At 36.4% G+C, this 20,702-nt stretch overlaps 1 protein-coding gene across 1 annotated transcript; it reads left to right on the top strand.

Moving 5' to 3' along the window:
* Positions 1 to 353: 353 nt before the first annotated feature.
* Positions 354 to 18,980, top strand: LOC144445603 (putative peptidase C1-like protein F26E4.3). The gene is made up of 10 exons (XM_078135211.1): positions 354 to 542; positions 10,707 to 10,986; positions 11,554 to 11,620; positions 12,684 to 12,788; positions 13,399 to 13,634; positions 14,071 to 14,221; positions 15,216 to 15,372; positions 15,969 to 16,014; positions 16,677 to 16,837; positions 17,967 to 18,980. Exons 2-10 carry the CDS (start codon positions 10,740 to 10,742, stop codon positions 18,201 to 18,203), a joined length of 1,407 nt encoding a protein of 468 aa, XP_077991337.1. The 5' UTR covers positions 354 to 542; positions 10,707 to 10,739; the 3' UTR covers positions 18,204 to 18,980.
* Positions 18,981 to 20,702: the final 1,722 nt, after the last annotated feature.

Raw genomic sequence — 20,702 nt, 5'->3', positions numbered from 1 at the left:
AAAAAAAGTTACAAGCTACATATACAATGTATGTTTCCTTCAATAACAAAGATATATTTAAGACTGAAGACAATTACACAATTCCTCCTTTTTCCCAAGGAGGAATTTAGCTGTAATGGAGTAATTATAATTACCATTTGGACAAACACGATTAACATGAAAAGCGTCAGTATCCGAGTCCATTCATCACCGTGACAATTATACATGTCGGATCTCTACACAGAAACAAAAAATATTTTCTTAGTTGCTTCTTTTGGAAACCTGACAAGAAGACATTCTCAAAAGCTGACGTCACCAACACTCTTCGGAAAGTAGAGCACGGTAAGGCCTATCACTTCACTCGGAGCAACCTGACCACACTGTCAACAGCAGCCGACTAAACCACCGAGTGGTGTTGCTCTCTGGGGCATATTGATTTAAATGTTTTGTCTTCTGATTTACGTTAGCAGCCTTCTCGTCAAGTGAGACGATTTCCTGTCGAGAAGTGGATTTGACTTAATTCAAACGATTTTTTTTTGTACACATCGGACTAGATCAATCAGGTAGGTTTCAGAATGACGTCACAAATATCTTAATAATACATTTTTGTTTCGTCCCCTGACATAATTTCGAGATTGTCGAAACAAAATATGGCATATATAGGTGCGTTCGACCTGTCGCTGGAAACGAATATCTTTGCGGACTGCGTACGGTAAATATCTTAGCAATGACTGAAACACCGCCGAGTTTGTTTTACTTATACCAGACGGCATATCTCTATTGCTGAGCGTTTAATTTACACGAGCGAAATATTTTGTTTGTACATGTAGCTAGTTTTGCCCTTTTTTATCGTAATGTAATCAAAAGGAAGACATTTCATCAAACATTCTGTAAGTATAACCATAACTTCCTGGAGATAGGATCGTCACAATCGGAACAAGTATTTATTTAGAGAGCGACTGAATTTGTAACCCGTGTCCAACGACATGCTTCACATTTCGTTTTCTCTATGAAATTAATTTGATTTCAACTTAACGCCGTTATGATCGGATTCGGATATTTTGTAATTATAAAGGGGAATAACATTATGTTACCATGGAAACCGATTTCATTGTCTCTACGTAAAACAGTAGGATTAAAAGCGGCCACTAAAAATAGTCCAGGCGTACCGGCTGCGCGGCTGTAATCCGCGCTTGAAATTCGTTACATTGTTGTTTATCGCTCTGTAGAGTTCATCGTAAGGTCACTGCTTACTCCACAGGTTTTTTAATTCAATGGATATGTTAGATTGCATACACCCTAGGGGGTTGGTAGAAAGATGACTTGATGGAAATGTTTGTCTTGAGTGGCAGTGCACGTCAACCGTGGCCTTTTGATACAAATTAGTATTATTAACCCAGCTCCAATCATACAATCTACTTTTATTCCTATGTGACTGATACATAGCTCTAGTTCGAATTCTGTATAATGTAACTAAGTTCATATCAGGACACCGTACCAGTGCTCTCTGTCGTTGATTTCAGAAAACTGTGGACAACAGTAACTTCTTTGGAAGTAACGACTTTAAAAATGATTGTTATGTGTGCGGACTACTCAGGAATTGTGTTAAAAATAGAGTTTTACTGGCTCTGTTCCAGAACAGTTCTTATAAACAGTCAACAGTTTCGATGAAAGGTTTTTATGGACTTAATTATCACGATAACTACACACTAACTGAATGAAGTAGCTTTGGTTACAGCATACGTGTCTGCGATCATGTTATAATTTACAGTTATGTTGTAATACATGTTGAAGCTTGTCACTTGGTGGATATTTGCATATTTCATTTACAGCATATACTTTCAGACCGGGTGAAGAGTGTTCAAATAATAGTTAGCTAGACTACCACATTCCTTGGAGTAGTTTTGGTAACAAATACTCAGAACACAATAGTATCTTTTTACTAGCGCTATGATATCGTTTGTTTTATTCCTAGAAGTTATTAGCCCCTCACCCACGAGCCACTCCCTGGCAGTACTTAGGTTTTGTATTTCAAGAATAGAAACGAGGTTTCACGATCTACATGTGGCTGTCTCACAAAAGACAAATAAATGGCGACATACATATTATGTACAGTAAGTTTTAAGGGAAACCAAACAAGATAAAATGCATCGACCTCAGCCGTTCTTAGCAATGTCAACTTTGATATCGTCAGTCCTTTTCTGTTCTTCTTGGGAGAACCGAGGGCGGCGAGTTGGGGCTGGGGGGTTAGTGAGACCGATAATAAGAGCATGACTTTATTATAAGTTCTAGGTACCTATAAGTAATTTATTGCTGAATATTATGACTACAGTTCATGCTATATCTCCAGACTATGTGTTGTGTCGTAATACTCTGGTTGTGGTATCTGAAAACAACTCGTAATTCAAGATACCGTGGTACCGAGACTTCAATTCTGTTCATTATTTACACTACTGCGACAAGGTTTTACGTATTTGACATCTAACAGTTCATTGTTCTTTAATCATATACATCAGTAAACTAGCGTGACAATTTGAAAAATCTTCAGAAGACTTCCATGTCCGACTCGATACCAAGGTTTTGGCTATTCCCCAAAAAATGTGTAAAATATTTTTTATTTATATATATAAACTATAAAATAAGAAGAAAAATTGTTCGTTCTATGTCTTTATAAACTTAAGGCGATTTACATGTTTTCTTAATAACATTAAAAAGAAAAAAAATTCTCACTTTTACGACCGAAAAGCAGACGTTTGATCATGGCTATGTTTAGATTGTGGATCATGTTTTGTGTGTCAGGCTTTTTAGGGGATTGCAATATTTCAAATATTACAATGTTACTACCTTCTCTGTTTACACGTACAATTGAAAAAAAAACATTTCCCACGTGTTACAAGTACAGAATACGTTCTCATGGAAAAGAAGGTTTTATTTCATATCATTGTATTAGGACAAATTATTCAGACGAACACTTCTAACAAAATTCATTCAAATCTCTTCCCTCTCCCCAATCAGGTGTAAAATTGTCTTGCGTTTTGTCTCCTCGGCTGATATTTTGTCTGAGTTGTCTCAAGAATCTCAGTTCAGAAATCTGTCGTCGGATATCTGACCCGAAGTTTTGTCTCTATGTCGTCAATATGGCAAACAACTATATATATATATTGGTCTAAACTCGGACTAAGAAATTAATACATGATGTGCGAGTTCCGACAAATAAAGAAATTGTCAGCGTTCCGTATGCCAGTTGTGGTCCGGAAACGATCAATGGGTGACATGGTCTGTTAAATTAAAATTGTCACAAATATTAGCAGGTGTCCGGATCTAATGTCTTAAGACACAAGACGTAGAAGTCAAAGAAGGTTTCAGTGATTGACAAATGACAGGTCTGTGATCGACCAATGCGCATGTCCAACAGAAGTATATTTATCCTTGGTGTGTAGCGTGATGAACTCTATCTGTGATATCTAACTACTAAACTATATATGGTCTTACACATTCTATTTTACGACAAGCACTTTGAATTTGGTTTATTCATACGATGTTTATGTTCATCTGGGGAAACGTCTTCTGTAAATTATATAATGTTCTGCCTAGAAACAAACGAGTTTGTGGCCAGATTTTTGCTTGGGATTCAGGTGAGGCACAATCATGTAAATTGGACCACTGCCCACTATGGTTTCACAAATCACATGTTATAATATAAGCAACACTTTGAATTTGATGTCATGCCTCATATTTACTGGCACTGGATGGGGGAGGGGGAGGGGAGGGGCTTGGTGAGGTTTTATATACATTCTGAATCAACATTTTGTTCGAGCATCCATAGTTACTGGACAAGTCTAGTCAGATGAAGAAATGTGGCAAATGTAGATATTTTGGTCAATGCCCTGTTTCAGGGGAAAATGTTTACAGTGTAACATAATAGAAGGGAACCAGGTGTATGAGTGCACGATGTTGGGTGTCTTTATTTACACTATATACAGAGTGGTCATTAATCCAGTCACCTGTAACGAAAAAGAAAAAAGAAATAGCACATAAACACATTTTATTCAATCATAAACTCTTTGGATTTTTAGATTTCATGATCACAACCCCCTGCAGCTAACCATCGCACCGAGTTTAATGTATAATAAATCTATTTCGTGAATGTACAGATTCTCATATCCTACTTCGATTTTGTCCAAGTTGTTTGTCATTTGAAATCGAGACAACCTCACGTACACTACGTCAAGCTTATCATAAAATATACTTCAGATAATATTGTCTACATTTTTAGAATTCTATCGATGTCTACGCCTTAACAATGACGACAAGTCGAGTCGAACCAGACCGTTGTTGCATTCGTATCGCTGCGGGGGAGAACGTGCGAACACAAGAGACAGTACGTCGTCCGTAACTGTCCTTGAAAAGCAAAGTAGGCTGAATACACATAATACACTCAAAAAGAAATTTCATGTATTTCGTCGTCACATTTTAGTAGAGTACAAACCCTAAGTGTTGTGTTTACGGCATCCATTGTAAAAAGTCGTAAGCATGTCGCAGACACAATTGTTGACCGTATAGATTTATGATTATTGGTGACCTAAGGTGAGGGCAGGAACTCACCTTTGACCTCAAAGCACCAGATGACTGAGACACGGTCCTTAACCCACGTGGAGTTCGATTATTTAAATCGCTTAATTCTGACGTGTTGAAGGACAAGCGCACCTTTCTTTTCAATTCGGCTTTCCCTTCAGTCAGCGATCGACTAAAGTACGAATTTGGTATCCTCTCAACTTTCCAAGTTGATAACCCACATTGATAAAAAAAATAGTGCAGTACTTGAAACCATTCAATGTAAATTATCAATACCAAGATTCCAATATAATCTTCCTTTAGAGTTCTCTAGAACATTAAAAGATCAGCTATTCTTCAAATGTCTGGTAACCCCATTCATCCTGCTATTGTGTTGATTTAACTACAGCTTACGAGCCAGTCCTACAAGCTTACAAGAATGCTTGTAGGTTTGAGTCATATATATTTACCATGGAGACGGCACATTGTGTTCAAAGGAGAGTGACTCTCCATATTAAGCTTGTATACTCATTTATATAATAAATACGCATGCGTCAATGTCATAAATACCAAAAAACAGAACAGTAGACCCGAGGTCCCGAACGAGTCCGACATTCTCTCAAACCTGAGCTGTTATTTCTTCCACGACACTCAAGTCTTGACGCGGTGATTTACGACGATGCGAACAAGTCCAAGTTGAAACTTGAGACATTAGTTTCCATGGTAACTATTCATTATTATTATAAAATTGTCGGAATAAAACAATAGTATTGAATACCTTATACTCGAAGCACACATATTTACATATTCACATACGAACAATATCATCAAATAGTTCTATGTGTAGTTATACCTGTCGGATATAGTTTCTATATATGTAATTTTGTGTCGACTTAGACACACACACACACACATACACCCACCCACACACCCACCCACACACACACACACACACACATACACCCCCTCACACACATACATACACATTCAGTACACATACATATACCGAGTAGTAATTTGTTGGATAATTACCATGGTAACAACAACGGTTTTCGTTCAATAACATCTGATGGATAAAAACAACTTGCTGCACAAACCATTGGATGAGTATTTAGCTGGTAAGAATAAAAATCAAACCTTATTTGAGTGCCATTTATAACAAAAAATCATTGTTTGAGTAAAACAAACCATACAAGAAAGACGTACAGTGTAAGGTTAAGAGTGATGGATCAAAAGCTATTTTACCACTATCCATAATGTAAGCTCACATTTTTCAATAATCCATGTGTATTATTCAATAATTTTATGAATATTCATAGAAAGTGGCAACTTACCCGAATAGCTAAAGTTATAGTTACATGCAGTATTATTTTCCAGCTTATAAAACGATTTAATACGATCTGCTGTACCTCAAGTAACCAACAATACGTAGTGTAAGCTGATCAAGATTGATGGAAGGAGTGTCGCAAGAGGGCGTAAGACAATGCCAGACATACTTACATATTTAGGTACTTCGCACGGGATATACAAGTTTTGTTTGGTGAAAACTGGCATATATATGGCATAACCACAACTCGAATACAAACTAAGTCAAATCACTTCATATATAAGCAGTGCTCGAAAGACATATTCAATAGCAACGAATCCCACAAATTTCATGTAGAACTGTTTTGTGAACGTAACCGCTAATATTTTTCTAATCCATTCGGCCGAATTGGAATATACCCCCTGACACAACTCCATCTTAGTATTATAATTATAGATAGGTATGGCATATGGTATAACTACAACGCGAATAGAAACTGTCAAATCGCTTCCTATGAGTTGCGCTCTCACTGACAGCAACGATTCCCACAAATGTGATGTAGAACTGATTTTTTTTGTCAACATAACTCCGCTAATACATTTCTAATGATCTATTTAGCGAAAATCGAAAAATGGTTACCACAGCCTGGGACGAATATCTCCATACGCAACAGAATATCAACTTGACATATGTATGTCAAATACTGCAATGAGATGAAAGAGTATAGTCAACACAAATCTTACTAGCACCTCAATTAAATTGTGTAGCTAATCACTACTCATTAATGCATGGTTGGATTTGACTATAGGGCTATCATGTTTGTTCATTGTTATCGTTGTAAGCTGTATAAAGTCACCTCACCTATTGCCTAGAAGTGTGATAAAGTAACCATAGTAACTTGCTCACCGGAATCACTCAATACAGACTGGAATCACGCACAGAATACACAAAATGGGCCGAGCTAGAGGGCATTGTACAAAATGGAATACATTCACATTGATGTTTCGGATATTTTTTTCAATGGTAAACGAATTTTAAATTTCGAATTTTGCGTTCTCTCTGGAATTTGTTTTCCATATTCCTGTTAAAATAGACCTTCACTCAAGAAGAATAAATTAGAGAATTGTTTTTAATTGTTAACAGAGAATACAACATACAAATACACCATTTACAAGAATACGAACTGTCCTTGTATTATAATAGTTTCATAACTACCGACATAGTCACCTAGGAAGACTATTGCATACTGAGAGAAGGAGTTGGGGATGTCTTACTAAACTACTACTACTAAAAGTATGAACTGTATGTATGTATGTATGTATGTATGTATGTATGTATGTATGTATGTATGTATGTATGTGTGTGTATGTATTTGTGTATGTATGTATGTATGTATGTATGTATGTATGTATGTATGTATGTACAGTATGTATGTATGTATGTATGTATGTATGTATGTATGTATGTATGTATGTATGTATGTATGTATGTATGTATGTATGTATGTATGTATGTGTGTGTGTATGTATTTGTGTATGTATGTATGTATGTATGTATGTATGTATGTATGTATGTATGTATGTATGTATGTGTATCTGCGTACATGAATGGGTTTGTTTGTTTGTTTGTGATCTTTTCATTAGATTGATACTCAGAAGTAACTTCAAATAAACCAATACAATGAAACCACGTGATTAAAATTACAATGGCAAACATCCTACTAGCAAGTTATTTGACCAGTGACCATTTCTGGAGGCGATTACTGAAGTTTACATTGGAATTCATCGCTAAGAAGTGTTGTCATTGTGTCAGTGTATTGTTATAGACAACTGAACTAATTTACTACAAATCAGTCAACACAATTGGCATGGAGAATTCTTAGTTGTTACGACACTGAGAAAACAATATACCCAGGGTAACAGAAAGCATTAGAGTTCTTTTGACAACAAGACGTTAAGTGTACATTCAGAGTCACTTCACAGATGATCAGAAATACACTCTCAGACTGATAGGTTAGTGGTTTTATTTCTAAATTGAGTTGTTTTTTTTGTAATACCAAACAAGAATTAGGCATTTCTGGTAGGTTAGTGGTTTTATTTATAAATTGTCTGTTTTTTTGTAATACCAAACAAGAATTGGGCATTTTTATACTAACAATTGATTAGAACGTACTATATATTGTGGTTGTCTTTTGCCTACTTCCTCTCATCAATATCCCTTTTAGAGTCATATACACAGAGTGTTATTCGTAGATTTACGTTCTAAATCTATTGTACTTTTTGATACACCACGTGTTGTTGGTGTAACTCAAAGCTGGTTTTTAGACAAACACACAATATAAACGACACTATGATGTAATTTAGTTTTCATTTTAGGCGCGTATCTAGTGTCAACGAAACAAATTCTATGTTATCGGAAGACGTGCATGATGTATTTGCGTATACTTTTAATCGTTGGAGGTAACTCGCGGACCAATTTCCCTGAAAATCAAAATTGTTAATATATTTCCAAACTTTGCCATATGAAAGCTTGTTCGTGTGTTATTTTTCAGGAATAAAATATCTTTAGGGGGTCACCATATCTTATTTCAAGGAAATCGACAAGATGATCTTTTTAATTTTCCCTAAGATAGCGTTATCAAAATATTTGGCGGCCATATTGGATTCTGAAGTGGCTACTTATTTGAGCTGAAATTTTTTTGAGAGTTTTCTTGACCACACTAACAGTAAGTTTTAAACCGTTCACTTCCGAGGTGCATATTGCGTTCGTTTTGTTTAACACACCTGAGCAAGACACTTACAAAACAGCATGACACTTTATTAACTTCGCCTTCTATGTCATTTTGATTGAAAACTTACATGAAGATTAATAATTAATGGAGGGTTTACTGGCAAATATTGGTATAACCCCACGTACTATTATAATATTACACGATTTTATTGGAAATCTTTGTCAAATTTTGCCGCGCGTAATGTTGGTGTCAAGATAAACAGAACCATTACATTTATTGTTCATAACGGTCAAACGAAAGATTCCTTCAGATTTCACCATGGAAAAACAGAGCCTGGCTATAATCCTCTTGCAAATATGTTTGACGACATGTTGTTTTTAAAAGAATAAATGGCAAGACAATGCGAGATATGTCAGTGGAATTCGTCAATAGTTGGACGTGTTATTTCGCTAAAGGAATTAGTGTGTCAATACACATACACACATTACATTTGCAACCATGCATTCACTCCAAAAGCTTTCCACTCTATCTGCCTAGGGGTGTTTCTGTTAGTTCACAATACACACGGGACTTCAGAGGAAAACTTCGTAACTAGTGTTAACAATTTATAAAAACGAGTGTCAAACTCTTCGGATAATACTTGCATGGGCCGGTTGGATATATTTAATCACACCGTATATGCTTCGTTTGTATCTATTATTTTTATAGGACTGCACACATGAATGTGCCATATGTCATGTTTATACTTCAAATACAAAAACAATTACGAAACATTAAAATAAACATCGGCCTACTCAACAAAAATCTTACTAATACTGCAGCTGCTACATGTTATCGTCTGGCTCAACAAAAATCTAACCAACAGTGTTACATTTTATCGTCTACGGTCTGGCTCAACAAAAATCAAGATATATTTGTTGAGCAAGACGGCAATACAATGTAGCATCGTTATTAGCATTTTTGTTGAGCCAGGTGATACAATGTAGCAATGTTAGTAAGATTTGTGTGCGCCAGATGATAAAATGTAGCAATGTTAGGAAGATTTGTGTGCGCCAGATGATAAAATGTAGCAATGTTAGGAAGATTGTTGTTCCGCCAGACGACGTTTTGTTTCAGGTTTCGTTTTAATTGTTTTTCAAGTTTGCAAATATACACTGAAAAACAGGTTACATGAAATAGAATGTCGTCTTACTCAGTGATACTCTAGTATACACTGCCTAAATACTTTACAGTACTAAAATTGCCACTTTTCCTTTCATTAGTGTGAACAAAAGTGGGGCCAAATAATTCAAGGTGTAAGAAAAGAAGTTTAGAAAACGTAACAGTTGTAGTCAAATTTCTCTTAGAGTAATAAGCCAAAATGTAACAATGATAGTAATATGTTTGTCGAACTAGACGGCACACTGTTTCAGGTGATGTCATTTTAGTTGTATTATAATAAAATAAGGTTTTTATAGCAATCAAGTGGTTGTTTTTATCACTCATTTATTGCTGAACATTCCATGCTCAGGCGATGCCATCTCATGCTGGATAATACTTTACGTACTCCAGTTGTGTTCCAAAGTGAAGGTGTCGGCGTACAAAGCATGTAACTTTGCAAGATTTAACCTGGTGGTCAAGATTCAAGTGCACAGCTGTGGGTAATAGACATTGAACCGATTCAAGTTAAATCGGTTCTAAGTTGGTTTTTCCTGTCCTAACTACGACAAGTTAAACCTGTTCCGAACCGATTTACTTTGAACCGAATCAAAACCACCCCCTGATGTAGTTTCGAACCGGTTCAACTAGTAAATCGATTTACAACCAGTTTAAAGGGCATATGGGGACAGGAGAACTGAATTCGATTCGAATCGAAACAGGTTCAGAATTTAGGTGGGGACAGGGTTATAGTTCATTGACCGGCAAGGGGCCGGTTAACTGGCTTTGCTGAGCGAGTAGTTTGAGGTCCCTGATTGATTGATTGATTGATTGATTGATTGATTGATCATGACTGACTGAACAGATGTTAAACTTACAGAGTACGCGAAGCCTGGTCAGACACCCCTTTGACTCCTGCTTCCTCCTGGCATCTTTTTAACACTGTCCACTAATCACAAACTATTTGTAATACTTTTACTCACAATGTTCTTTGTACAGGTGACATTAACGTGACAGTCCCATAAAGCGACGATGAAGGCAACTTTTGTCCTCGGTTTGTCATTAATCGTCTCATTAATTAACATCCACGTAACAACAGCACAATGGTGCAGTGAGCGATCACCAACCAACTGTTGCAAAGGAAGGGATGATTCGTGTACCGTGCCGTACAAGGGGATAATGTGCTACTGTGATATATTTTGTAACCATACTATTACCGACTGTTGTCCTGATTTCTTCCCTACCTGTCATGGAATAGAGAACCCACTTAAAACCCAGGGTATGGAGTTGAGTGATTCTTTTTTTTTTATCGATTGTTAGTATTCAAGGAAATTTAATGTAATTTATGATTTTAAAGTTTGTAACTTCTCCTATTGGGAGCAATGCATAATTGTGCCCCAAGGTTTTGATGTAACTCTTGATGTGATGCAATTTTACTTTTGATGATCTCTTCCATGTTTAGCATAAATTAGCATAAATTTATGTATTCACTTCTGTAAACACACTGGACAAAATAGCATGATTTACATTATATATATGTCAGATTTAAAGAGACATATCAAGGGCCAACTTGAGTATCTTTGAAACCACTCTGATGTACAGTGTACGTACACGCATGATAAATAATGAGTGTTTTTACAAAAATCCACCATGACAACTGAAATACGTTAGTTGGCTATTCAATGGATGTTATAGCAAGAAACAACTTTTAACTTTCCCTTATTTGAAGCTGTTATATCTTCATGAATAATACACATTGCTTGCCACCATGATTATAATCATTATACTCCCAGTATTCCATTGCATTCATTGTCTATGTGTATGAGATTTTTCTCTCTTTTTTCAGGTGTCTGCTATCATAATAATAAGGAATACCCAGTTGGTACTTCTATCAATGACAACTGTAATAAATGGTAAGCTTTTCAATCAATTGTGATATCAATGTTTCCCGACCATTTATCACATGGTGGTCATGGTCACCACCACCACCACAACCACCACCACCACAACCACAACCACCACCACCACCACCACCATAACCACTACCACTACCACCACCACCACTACCACCACAACCCCTACCACCACCACCGCCACCTCCACTACCATAACCACCACCACCACCACCACCACCACCACCACAACTACCACCACCACCGTCGTCGTCGTCGTCGTTGTCGTCACCATCGTCACCATTATTTCCAGAGCTACAATATAAGCTAATACAACCACAAATTCCGCCCTTCCCCATAACCAGTGTCTAATACAGCTACAATCTCCGCCCCTTCCCCATAACCACAATATCTAATACAGCCACAATCTCCGGGTTTCCCCCCCCCCCATAACCACAGTGTCTAATACAGCCACAATCTCCGGGACCCCCCCCCCCCATAACCACAGTGTCTAATACAGCCACAGTCTCCGCCCCTTCCCCACAACAACAATGTCTAATACAGCCACAATATCCGGTCCTCCCCATAACACCAATGCCTACCACAACTACAGTAACTCTTCCCCCCATAACCACAACATCTAATACAACCACAATCACCCCTCCCCTCTTCCCCCATAACGACAATGTCAATTAAAGTACTCTTTCTCCATAATCACAATATTTAGTGACTACAATCAGTTCTTTACAGGCTTTAAGTATAATCATAACGTTTATCACTTTCTCAGTCGAACTCGATCTAATCTAGATACCAATCAGAATAAACTCTGATGTGTTTAAAGCGGCTAGATGTCTTTATTCACCTCTATTTCCATCGTTTTGTGTCGTTTCGTTTGTTCTCGGTGATCGCTGCCTTCCCACAAGAAAGAAGGCATCTCAAGGCCAAGGTGGGAAGACGGAGATCACCCTCTCAAAAGAAACGACACAAAACGATTGAAATAGAGGTGAATAAAGACAACTAATCTAATCAGATTGGATTAATACAAACAATATTCTTATAATAATAATACTTTATTTCATTCCAGTATTTGTCAAAAAAATGGAGTTGACAGCTTTGCATTTAGCTGTGAAAACATTGTGTGTTTAATTCAAAGAGATCTACTCGATGACGTCAATGACGCAGACTTCGGGTAGGCACATGTATGCCCTCTACGGCAACGTTTATCAACCTGCACACATTGTACATTATTACTTTGAGCACAGATTTGAGATAAATCTTGACTTGATTTACACAGGTACAAAATGTACATTCTAGCCAGCCAATTGTAAAGCTGACATTGAGGAGATTTACTATCTGCTTGATCACTAATTGAATTGGCGTTGCTTAATAAAGTTTCAGTCCCATCCCATGTTGAAAATAATTAATGGGGGGAGCGGTGCTGTAAATATGCCATTCTAGGAAATAAAGACATTTCCATTAAAGTAGGAGTGGGTATTTATTTTCAATTTTTTAATTCATAAAATAATTTTATAGTGGCTGTCTACTTCAAAAATCGATGTGAAACAAGAATTGTCAAAGTCTGTGTTTGTAACTTTATTCACCACTTCCATGATCTCTGTACGATCTACATCTGGGCATTCCTATAGGAACACGTACAAACAGATATTTAATCCGAAAATATCATCTCTTCAATATCGTATAGCTTGTTTTAGAAGCCAATACAAATGCACATCCTTAATGTATTCGGGGTCATGGGCTCTATCGTTATGATGATACAAGTGTTGATTTCACCTATATAGATGGGAAGCTAGTAACTACACATCATTTTGGGGTATGACGTTGAAGGAGGGTGTCAAATACAGATTGGGAACCTTACAGGCCGATGGAGTAGTTGCCCGGATGACCGATATTGACATGGATTACGACGAGAGCCTAATTCCTGAAAGCTTTGATGCTCGGGAAAAGTGGCCTGGCTTAGTGCATGGAATAATGGACCAGGGAGACTGTGGATGTTCATGGGCATTTTCAACAACAGGTAATTCCTTTTTTAAAATGGACATGTCGAGTCGACAACTACTCAATAGAAACAGACGAAAACACAAGATTTCTTTGAAAAGTGAATTTTGAGGACATGTACGACTATCGACTGCATCGATTTTACTCTTAATACCATACCGTAACTAACAATACAAACAAAATTTGAATCATAATATTTCATACTAGATGTGGTTTGCTATATTCAATTTACAATATCAACTGAGAAGTAGTTCAAGTTCACGTTAAAGATAAACTTAAATATTTCATCATGCCAATTATTAAATGATATAACAATTCATCGAAATGCAATTGTTATGAATTATATTAATTCGATTATATTAAAATAATTTTATTAATAATTTCCTTACATGAAATATCCAGACCACAGAAAGTAGATATGACTAAATTTGGATATATATCTTTGATGTCTGTAGGTGTTGCGTCAGACAGGCTTTCTATCCAATCAAAGGGGTCAATGACAATGATGCTGTCGCCACAACATCTACTCTCGTGTAATACGAGACGTCAACGTGGTTGCCAAGGCGGGTACCTTGACAGAGCTTGGTGGTACATGCGAAAACGAGGGTGAGTAAATACCCATGTAGGGTTGGTCTTGGTTTTATCTACATGTACAGGTATCATCGGCATTATTTGTTTTGATATAATTATCAATTTATTAATGCAAGAACAACACACATAATTAAGCCCATTTACAGATAACTTAATTAAAGATAATTACGTCACTAAGAGGAAACGTGGGTTACACAAAATTACAATAACGCGACTGTATAGAATTAGTCCTTCCGTGATGCATAGCTTCATGGCATTGTTTGGAATTGAATTGAACATTTCGCAGACACATTACAGAGAGAGTACATACAAATATAGGTGGGAGTTACATAGACTCGGGGTTCATACATATGTAGATTTGAGTTTGGATGTCGACAATTCTTCGTAATATTAAAACTTGTCATAGAATGAAATATCAAGAAAATACTTTTGAACATATCCCCAAGATCAATATATATTAAAAACCGTACATTTCAACCCGAGTTGATGATGTGCCCTATCGATATATCCCATTTATTATTACAACACGTCGTTTTCGTACAACCCTATACTTACAAATTAGGAGTGTATCACGTGGTATGAACTAATAGTGACGTCACTTTGCATAGTGTATGCAGTAGTCTACTCTTCTCCCTAGCGTAATATTCATGAATCATGTAGCATGGGAGTCCTATCAGTTATTTGCTTTGACTATGGAACGAATATGTGTCTGAGAATATGATATGTTACTTATACAACTGTTTACACTTATTGTTTGGCCATATTCGCGGCACTAGTAGTCGCCAACTGCTCGTACAGTTATGTTATAACTACATTCTATTTCCCACCGCCTTCAGCATCTTTAATTTGGGATTGTGATTACTGCATAGCAGCCCTCGACGTCTACCAGTGCCCAAATATTGTCAGACAAAGAATACATGATATTAAAATGTCATTATCAAACTCGAAAATGACCTAAACAAATAACCTCTATAAACAACCGTTTATGTTTCATATTTATTTTTTTCAGAGTTGTTTCTCACGACTGTTATCCATACGACAACGGGCACCAAGACAAGAAAGGATCGTGTGCGATGCCATCCAAAAATGTGGGTTCTTGTCCTGGTGGTCGATGGGTTGACAACGACCTGTACCGCTGTACACCACCTTACCGGATATCTGCAAAGGTTGGTCAATGGCACAAATCTCATTAGATTCCTTTCTAACGCACTTTATCAACTAACAAATGCTTCCATTACGACAATTGCACTCAATGATGACAAAATTATAAATTGTTTACCTCTGGTACCACCTTTATATTTACATTTATGATATTTCATTTTACTTTTTTTACTTTTTACTTTTTTACTTGTGTTTGTATGATTATTTCGAATTTGAAACGTAACATAATTTTATCCAATTCAAGGGGGTTTCAATACAAATGACTTGAAATGTCTATTGGATCGTGATATGTACAAATGTAATTGCTGTCGGCGAATTTTAATTTAGGACTTGGATTCAGTAAGAAACGTCTTTTCAAAGGGACACAAGCTGATCAGAGTTTATAAGTTTTTTTTACGTCATCGGATAGTTATGAGTTATATATCATAATTATCAATGCCAGGTTCGAGTTCAGTCAATTACAAGTGGTCGTTAAGTATGCTTCAGTAAGTACAATACTGTGAGTACCTTTGAGATATGCAGCAAAAACTATGCCAAAATATGTATAAACCTAGCTTGGGCCCCTTTAATTCATTTATTATTTTGTTGATTTTTGAAACAGGAGAAAGATATTCAACATGAAATTATGGAGAATGGACCAGTGCAAGGTACATACTGTACACTACTCTTAGAATTGTGATATATACACCATATATTAGCAATTCTAGATCTCCTTTCATAATTACTAATATTATTTCCGAAATCTATTTAATACTCTCACACCTGACTTTGGCATTTATGTACAAGTATAAATGGAAAAATTTGTTTGGCAGAGCCAACCAGAAGAACGCCCTTCTCAGTCATCTCTATAATTATTCGGAAGTGTTGTCGTTGGTGGCGCTCATACAATTACAAACTCCCCAACCCGGTGGAGCGCATGGGGATTGTATCTTACATTCTGAGGCGACCCTCAGCTGGTTGTTACTAAATTCAAATAACATATAACTCCTGTAGAGAAAGTGAACTAATGTGAAGATCGAGGAATGAGTCTAGGGTTCACTGACAAAGCCAGGTTTTCGATTTTGATTTTCTCTCAAAAATCTTGATTCGTTTGTTCGGAACTTCTTGGAAACGCGCCCAGCGGTGCGGAAGTAGTCGAAAATATAATTATAAAGTGTCAAATCATACGTCATCAAGAAAGTTCTCGATCGTCTGATTACACGATGTTTGCCAACTGTTTTCCAACATCCCACTAGATTTGCCGTCTAGTAGCTTGCGTTCACGTGTTGTTCATTTCTGATCATTTCGTTGTCTCCTTTCTTTCTTTCAGCAACATTTCAAGTAAAAGAAGACTTCTTTATGTACAAAAGAGGTGTTTACCAATATACGCGATTAGCTGATAGTCATAAACGAGCTGTTGGTCACCATTCTGTTAAAATCATTGGTTGGGGTTCAGAATACAGCTATTTCGGTAAAGAACTCAAATACTGGGTAAGTGTTGAAACCATTCCTACTTTGTCGTTTCTAGTTATTACATATGTTATGTAGCTAGTAGTATGTATGTGTGATTGCACGTAGATGTGTACTCCGACGTTGCGTATTACGTACTTGTGTATTACATTCTTGCGTATCTAGTCCATATAAACACAACTGGAACTAGTTTCACGATGTAAGGTAATTCTAAACATGGACATATTCAAAACTTAATGGCATTCATTCCAATTCAATGTTGATATATTTATTGAAATTCAATAATCGTTGACTCAACAACCATATGTTTACATATATTAATCTAATAATTCAATATTACTTAGTCCTCAAAAAACTTGCCGACCCTAAACAATTTTACGTATTAGAGAAAAAAATGATAAAATCGCGAAAATTGTGAAGTCTCGCGAGAGTTCTTCCAATCTGTAAAGACTGTACATCTGATGGGAAGAAACCAATAACACAGATACCATATGGAAATCACAGAAAACATAACTACCTGAACTAGACACTCACATGAATTTAAAAAAAAATTCTAAAATAGACCGCAATCGGAACCACAATTTTTGTTAGGCCTCATGAACAATGTTTTTGTCTGTTTAGCGATTTTACACATCATATGTGCGTCACTTCAGACAACTTATCATGCTAGCTTTTACGATCAACTTTAGAGCTATTGCAACCTTACCACTCTATATGGAAAGGAATTTTATAATATAAGATATCACTAAAACCATTTTCTTTCTTTTTTATTATGTAGGACAGTTTCTCATGACTATGTATTTTTTTTTCAATCTTGCGCCCTCTACGGCAATATTAACAAACATCATAACCTCACTGTTTGTAAGGAGGCATTCCTACAAGCCCTTCCTAATCTGAGCGACTGTCTATTGCTGAAATTCGGGGCCTTTAACAAAACAAATGCATTGTTCAAATTCAAGTTTGGTATTTATTTTCATTTCTAAGTCATTGGGACTGTTAAAAGTATCATTGTAAATTAAAAGTATACATATACAGATAGAGATGATATTCTTACCTTTTTCAAACCGTTTTAAATGAAATATTTTTAACCAACCCATCCATTTTAAGGTGTTAACTAAGACTGCCTGTATCTTTATTTCCTATATTTCAGCTCTGTGCAAACTCATGGGGTACATCTTGGGGTGAAAATGGCTACTTCAAGATTGCACGAGGTGAGAACGAATGTGGTATCGAATCATTTGTCCTTGGTGTCTGGGGCAAAGTGGATGAAATGTCACGGATCGGCGGTCTGAACAAATTAACCAGGAGACCATCAAGGAAACGTAAGCGGAAGTTCAAGAGGTCAACTCTCGGCATATTTGATTGGCTGTTTGATTATGACATGTAATGTCACAAAGTTGGATTTAAATACTACATACATACTGATTGTATGGTCAAAGAAAGAACCCATGGCCATGTAACTCATTTTATGTCAAACCACTATATATACAGCAGCTTTTTGCCTTTTATTTCCTTATTTTCACCACTGTGTAATATTACATGTAAACTACAGTAACATCGACATCTACACAGACTGTCCAATACTTACATCATAGCCAAGGACATGACATAAGCTCTACTAGATAGAGCTGAAGGGACGCCATCTTGTAAAGTTTTATCTCAATTTAATAATATACTCATTTTATAGTGATCATGAAAAGTAGGATGAGCTAATACGTATAAGGTGTAATCTATACCATAGTTAGTAACACACAGTTGATCATTTAGATAAGAACAAGTGATGAAATAAAGTTTTTAAAGACAACTTTTACAAAGAATAAACATGTATATTACATTAGTTTTATTTTGTTATATGTACAACGAGGGAAACATTGTCTTTGGGGAGATTGTTGGTACGTACAATCACTGTAAACTATCACTTAATATGATTTTTTGTCTTTGAATCTAGCAGCCATTGTGCATGCTTTGTCTCGTCTTTCTGTCTCCCTCCCTCCCTTCCTCCCTTCCTTCCTCCCTGCCTGCCTGTCTGTCTGTCTGTCTGTCTGTCTGTCTGTCTGTCTGTCTGTCTGTCTGTCTGTCCGTCAATCACTGTAAACTATCACTTAATATGATTTTTTGTCTTTGAATCTAGCAGCCATTGTGCATGCTTTGTCTCGTCTTTCTGTCTCCCTCCCTCCCTTCCTCCCTTCCTTCCTCCCTGCCTGCCTGCCTGCCTGCCTGTCTGTCTGTCTGTCTGTCTGTCTGTCTGTCTGTCTGTCTGTCTGTCTGTCTGTCCGTCCGTCCGTCCGTCCGTCCGTCCGTGTATGTATGTATGTATGTATGTATGTATGTATGTATGTATGTATGTATGTATGTATGTATGTATGTATGTATGTATGTATGTATGTATTATGTCCCTCCCTCCCCTCTCTCTGTGTACGTATGTATAATACCTCTCTTTGTATATTTACTTATAATGTTAATCAATGAATGTCAATTAATAAACATTCAACCAAAATATACCAAATATTGCCAATCTTGTTTAACTATGCCATGCATTGTAACTCAAGATAATAAACCAAATACTGGTATGTGATTGCTTTATGTTATGTCTTTGCCTGCCTGTCAATCCCATAATACATAGAGGTTTGAGTTAATTGACGTGTAAATGAAACCATACAATGGTCAATGATTGCGCCACGACTATTTAGTTCTTAAAATAACCACACTGTGACACGAAACGGTCAGTTCAAAAGTTGTTATCATTTATACAAAGATGACATTTTGCAGCTGTTGACAGTAAATTTGGCATTGGAAATACTGGTTATAGCTGGATTTAAATGTGGCTGTTAGGTTTGCCTACGAGTGGATTTGCAGTGATCACGTGATACACAACAGCGAAAATAAGGTTGTTGGTGAAAAATACGCCTCCGCTCCATATCTGCAGGGCTCTCGACCAATCAGAATGCGAGATTGGTGACGTACGACATATACATATACGTAGAAATACACACGCATACACACACACACACGCACACACATACACACATACATACATACACACACATACATACACATACACACATACATACATACACATACATATATACATACATACATTCATACATACATACATACATACATACATACATACATACATACATACATACATACATACATACATGCATACATACATACATACATACATGTATACATACATACATACATACATACATACATACATACATACATACATACATGCATACATACATACATACATACATACATACATACATACATACATACATACATACATACATACATACATACATACATACACACATACATACATACATACATACATCTAGAAGAGTAATATTAAAACAAATTTAGTCTTTATGAGCCATTTCAATAAACACAAAGGTAGTGATATGCCTGGTTGGTTTCCATTCAACAGTAACTAACACTCATATATACGTTTTGACACAAACACAATAGCACATCTGACAATATATATTAGCGATGTCCTTAGTAGTAAAGATACATGTAATGTGGCTACAGTGTCTAGAAACATTGTCATAAATAGTGACAGAATATAGTATATTTTATAACATAAACAAACAAACAAACATACAAACAAACAAAGAATCAGACAGTATAGCACTTGACACACGATATTTGATAAAATATATTATGGTATCACCTTTCGTTTGGTATTCAACCTCAAGGCTCTTCTATTAATTTAGTGTAACCCCCCTGAAACCATTCTGACATATTTCTGCCTCAGTATACATAAAGGTGACAGCAGTACCAGTGTTAATGAGTCCTAAGTATCAAATCCACTTGCTTGTTGCTAGGCGTGTACTTCTAGAACACTTTCGTTGCTATGGGGTAAACGCATGAAGGA

This window comes from Glandiceps talaboti, chromosome 14 (genome assembly GCF_964340395.1).
Source record: "Glandiceps talaboti chromosome 14, keGlaTala1.1, whole genome shotgun sequence".
Lineage (NCBI taxonomy): Eukaryota > Metazoa > Hemichordata > Enteropneusta > Spengelidae > Glandiceps > Glandiceps talaboti.
The sequence above is the reverse complement of the archived record's forward strand: the minus strand, read 5'-3'. Positions and strand labels throughout refer to the sequence as shown.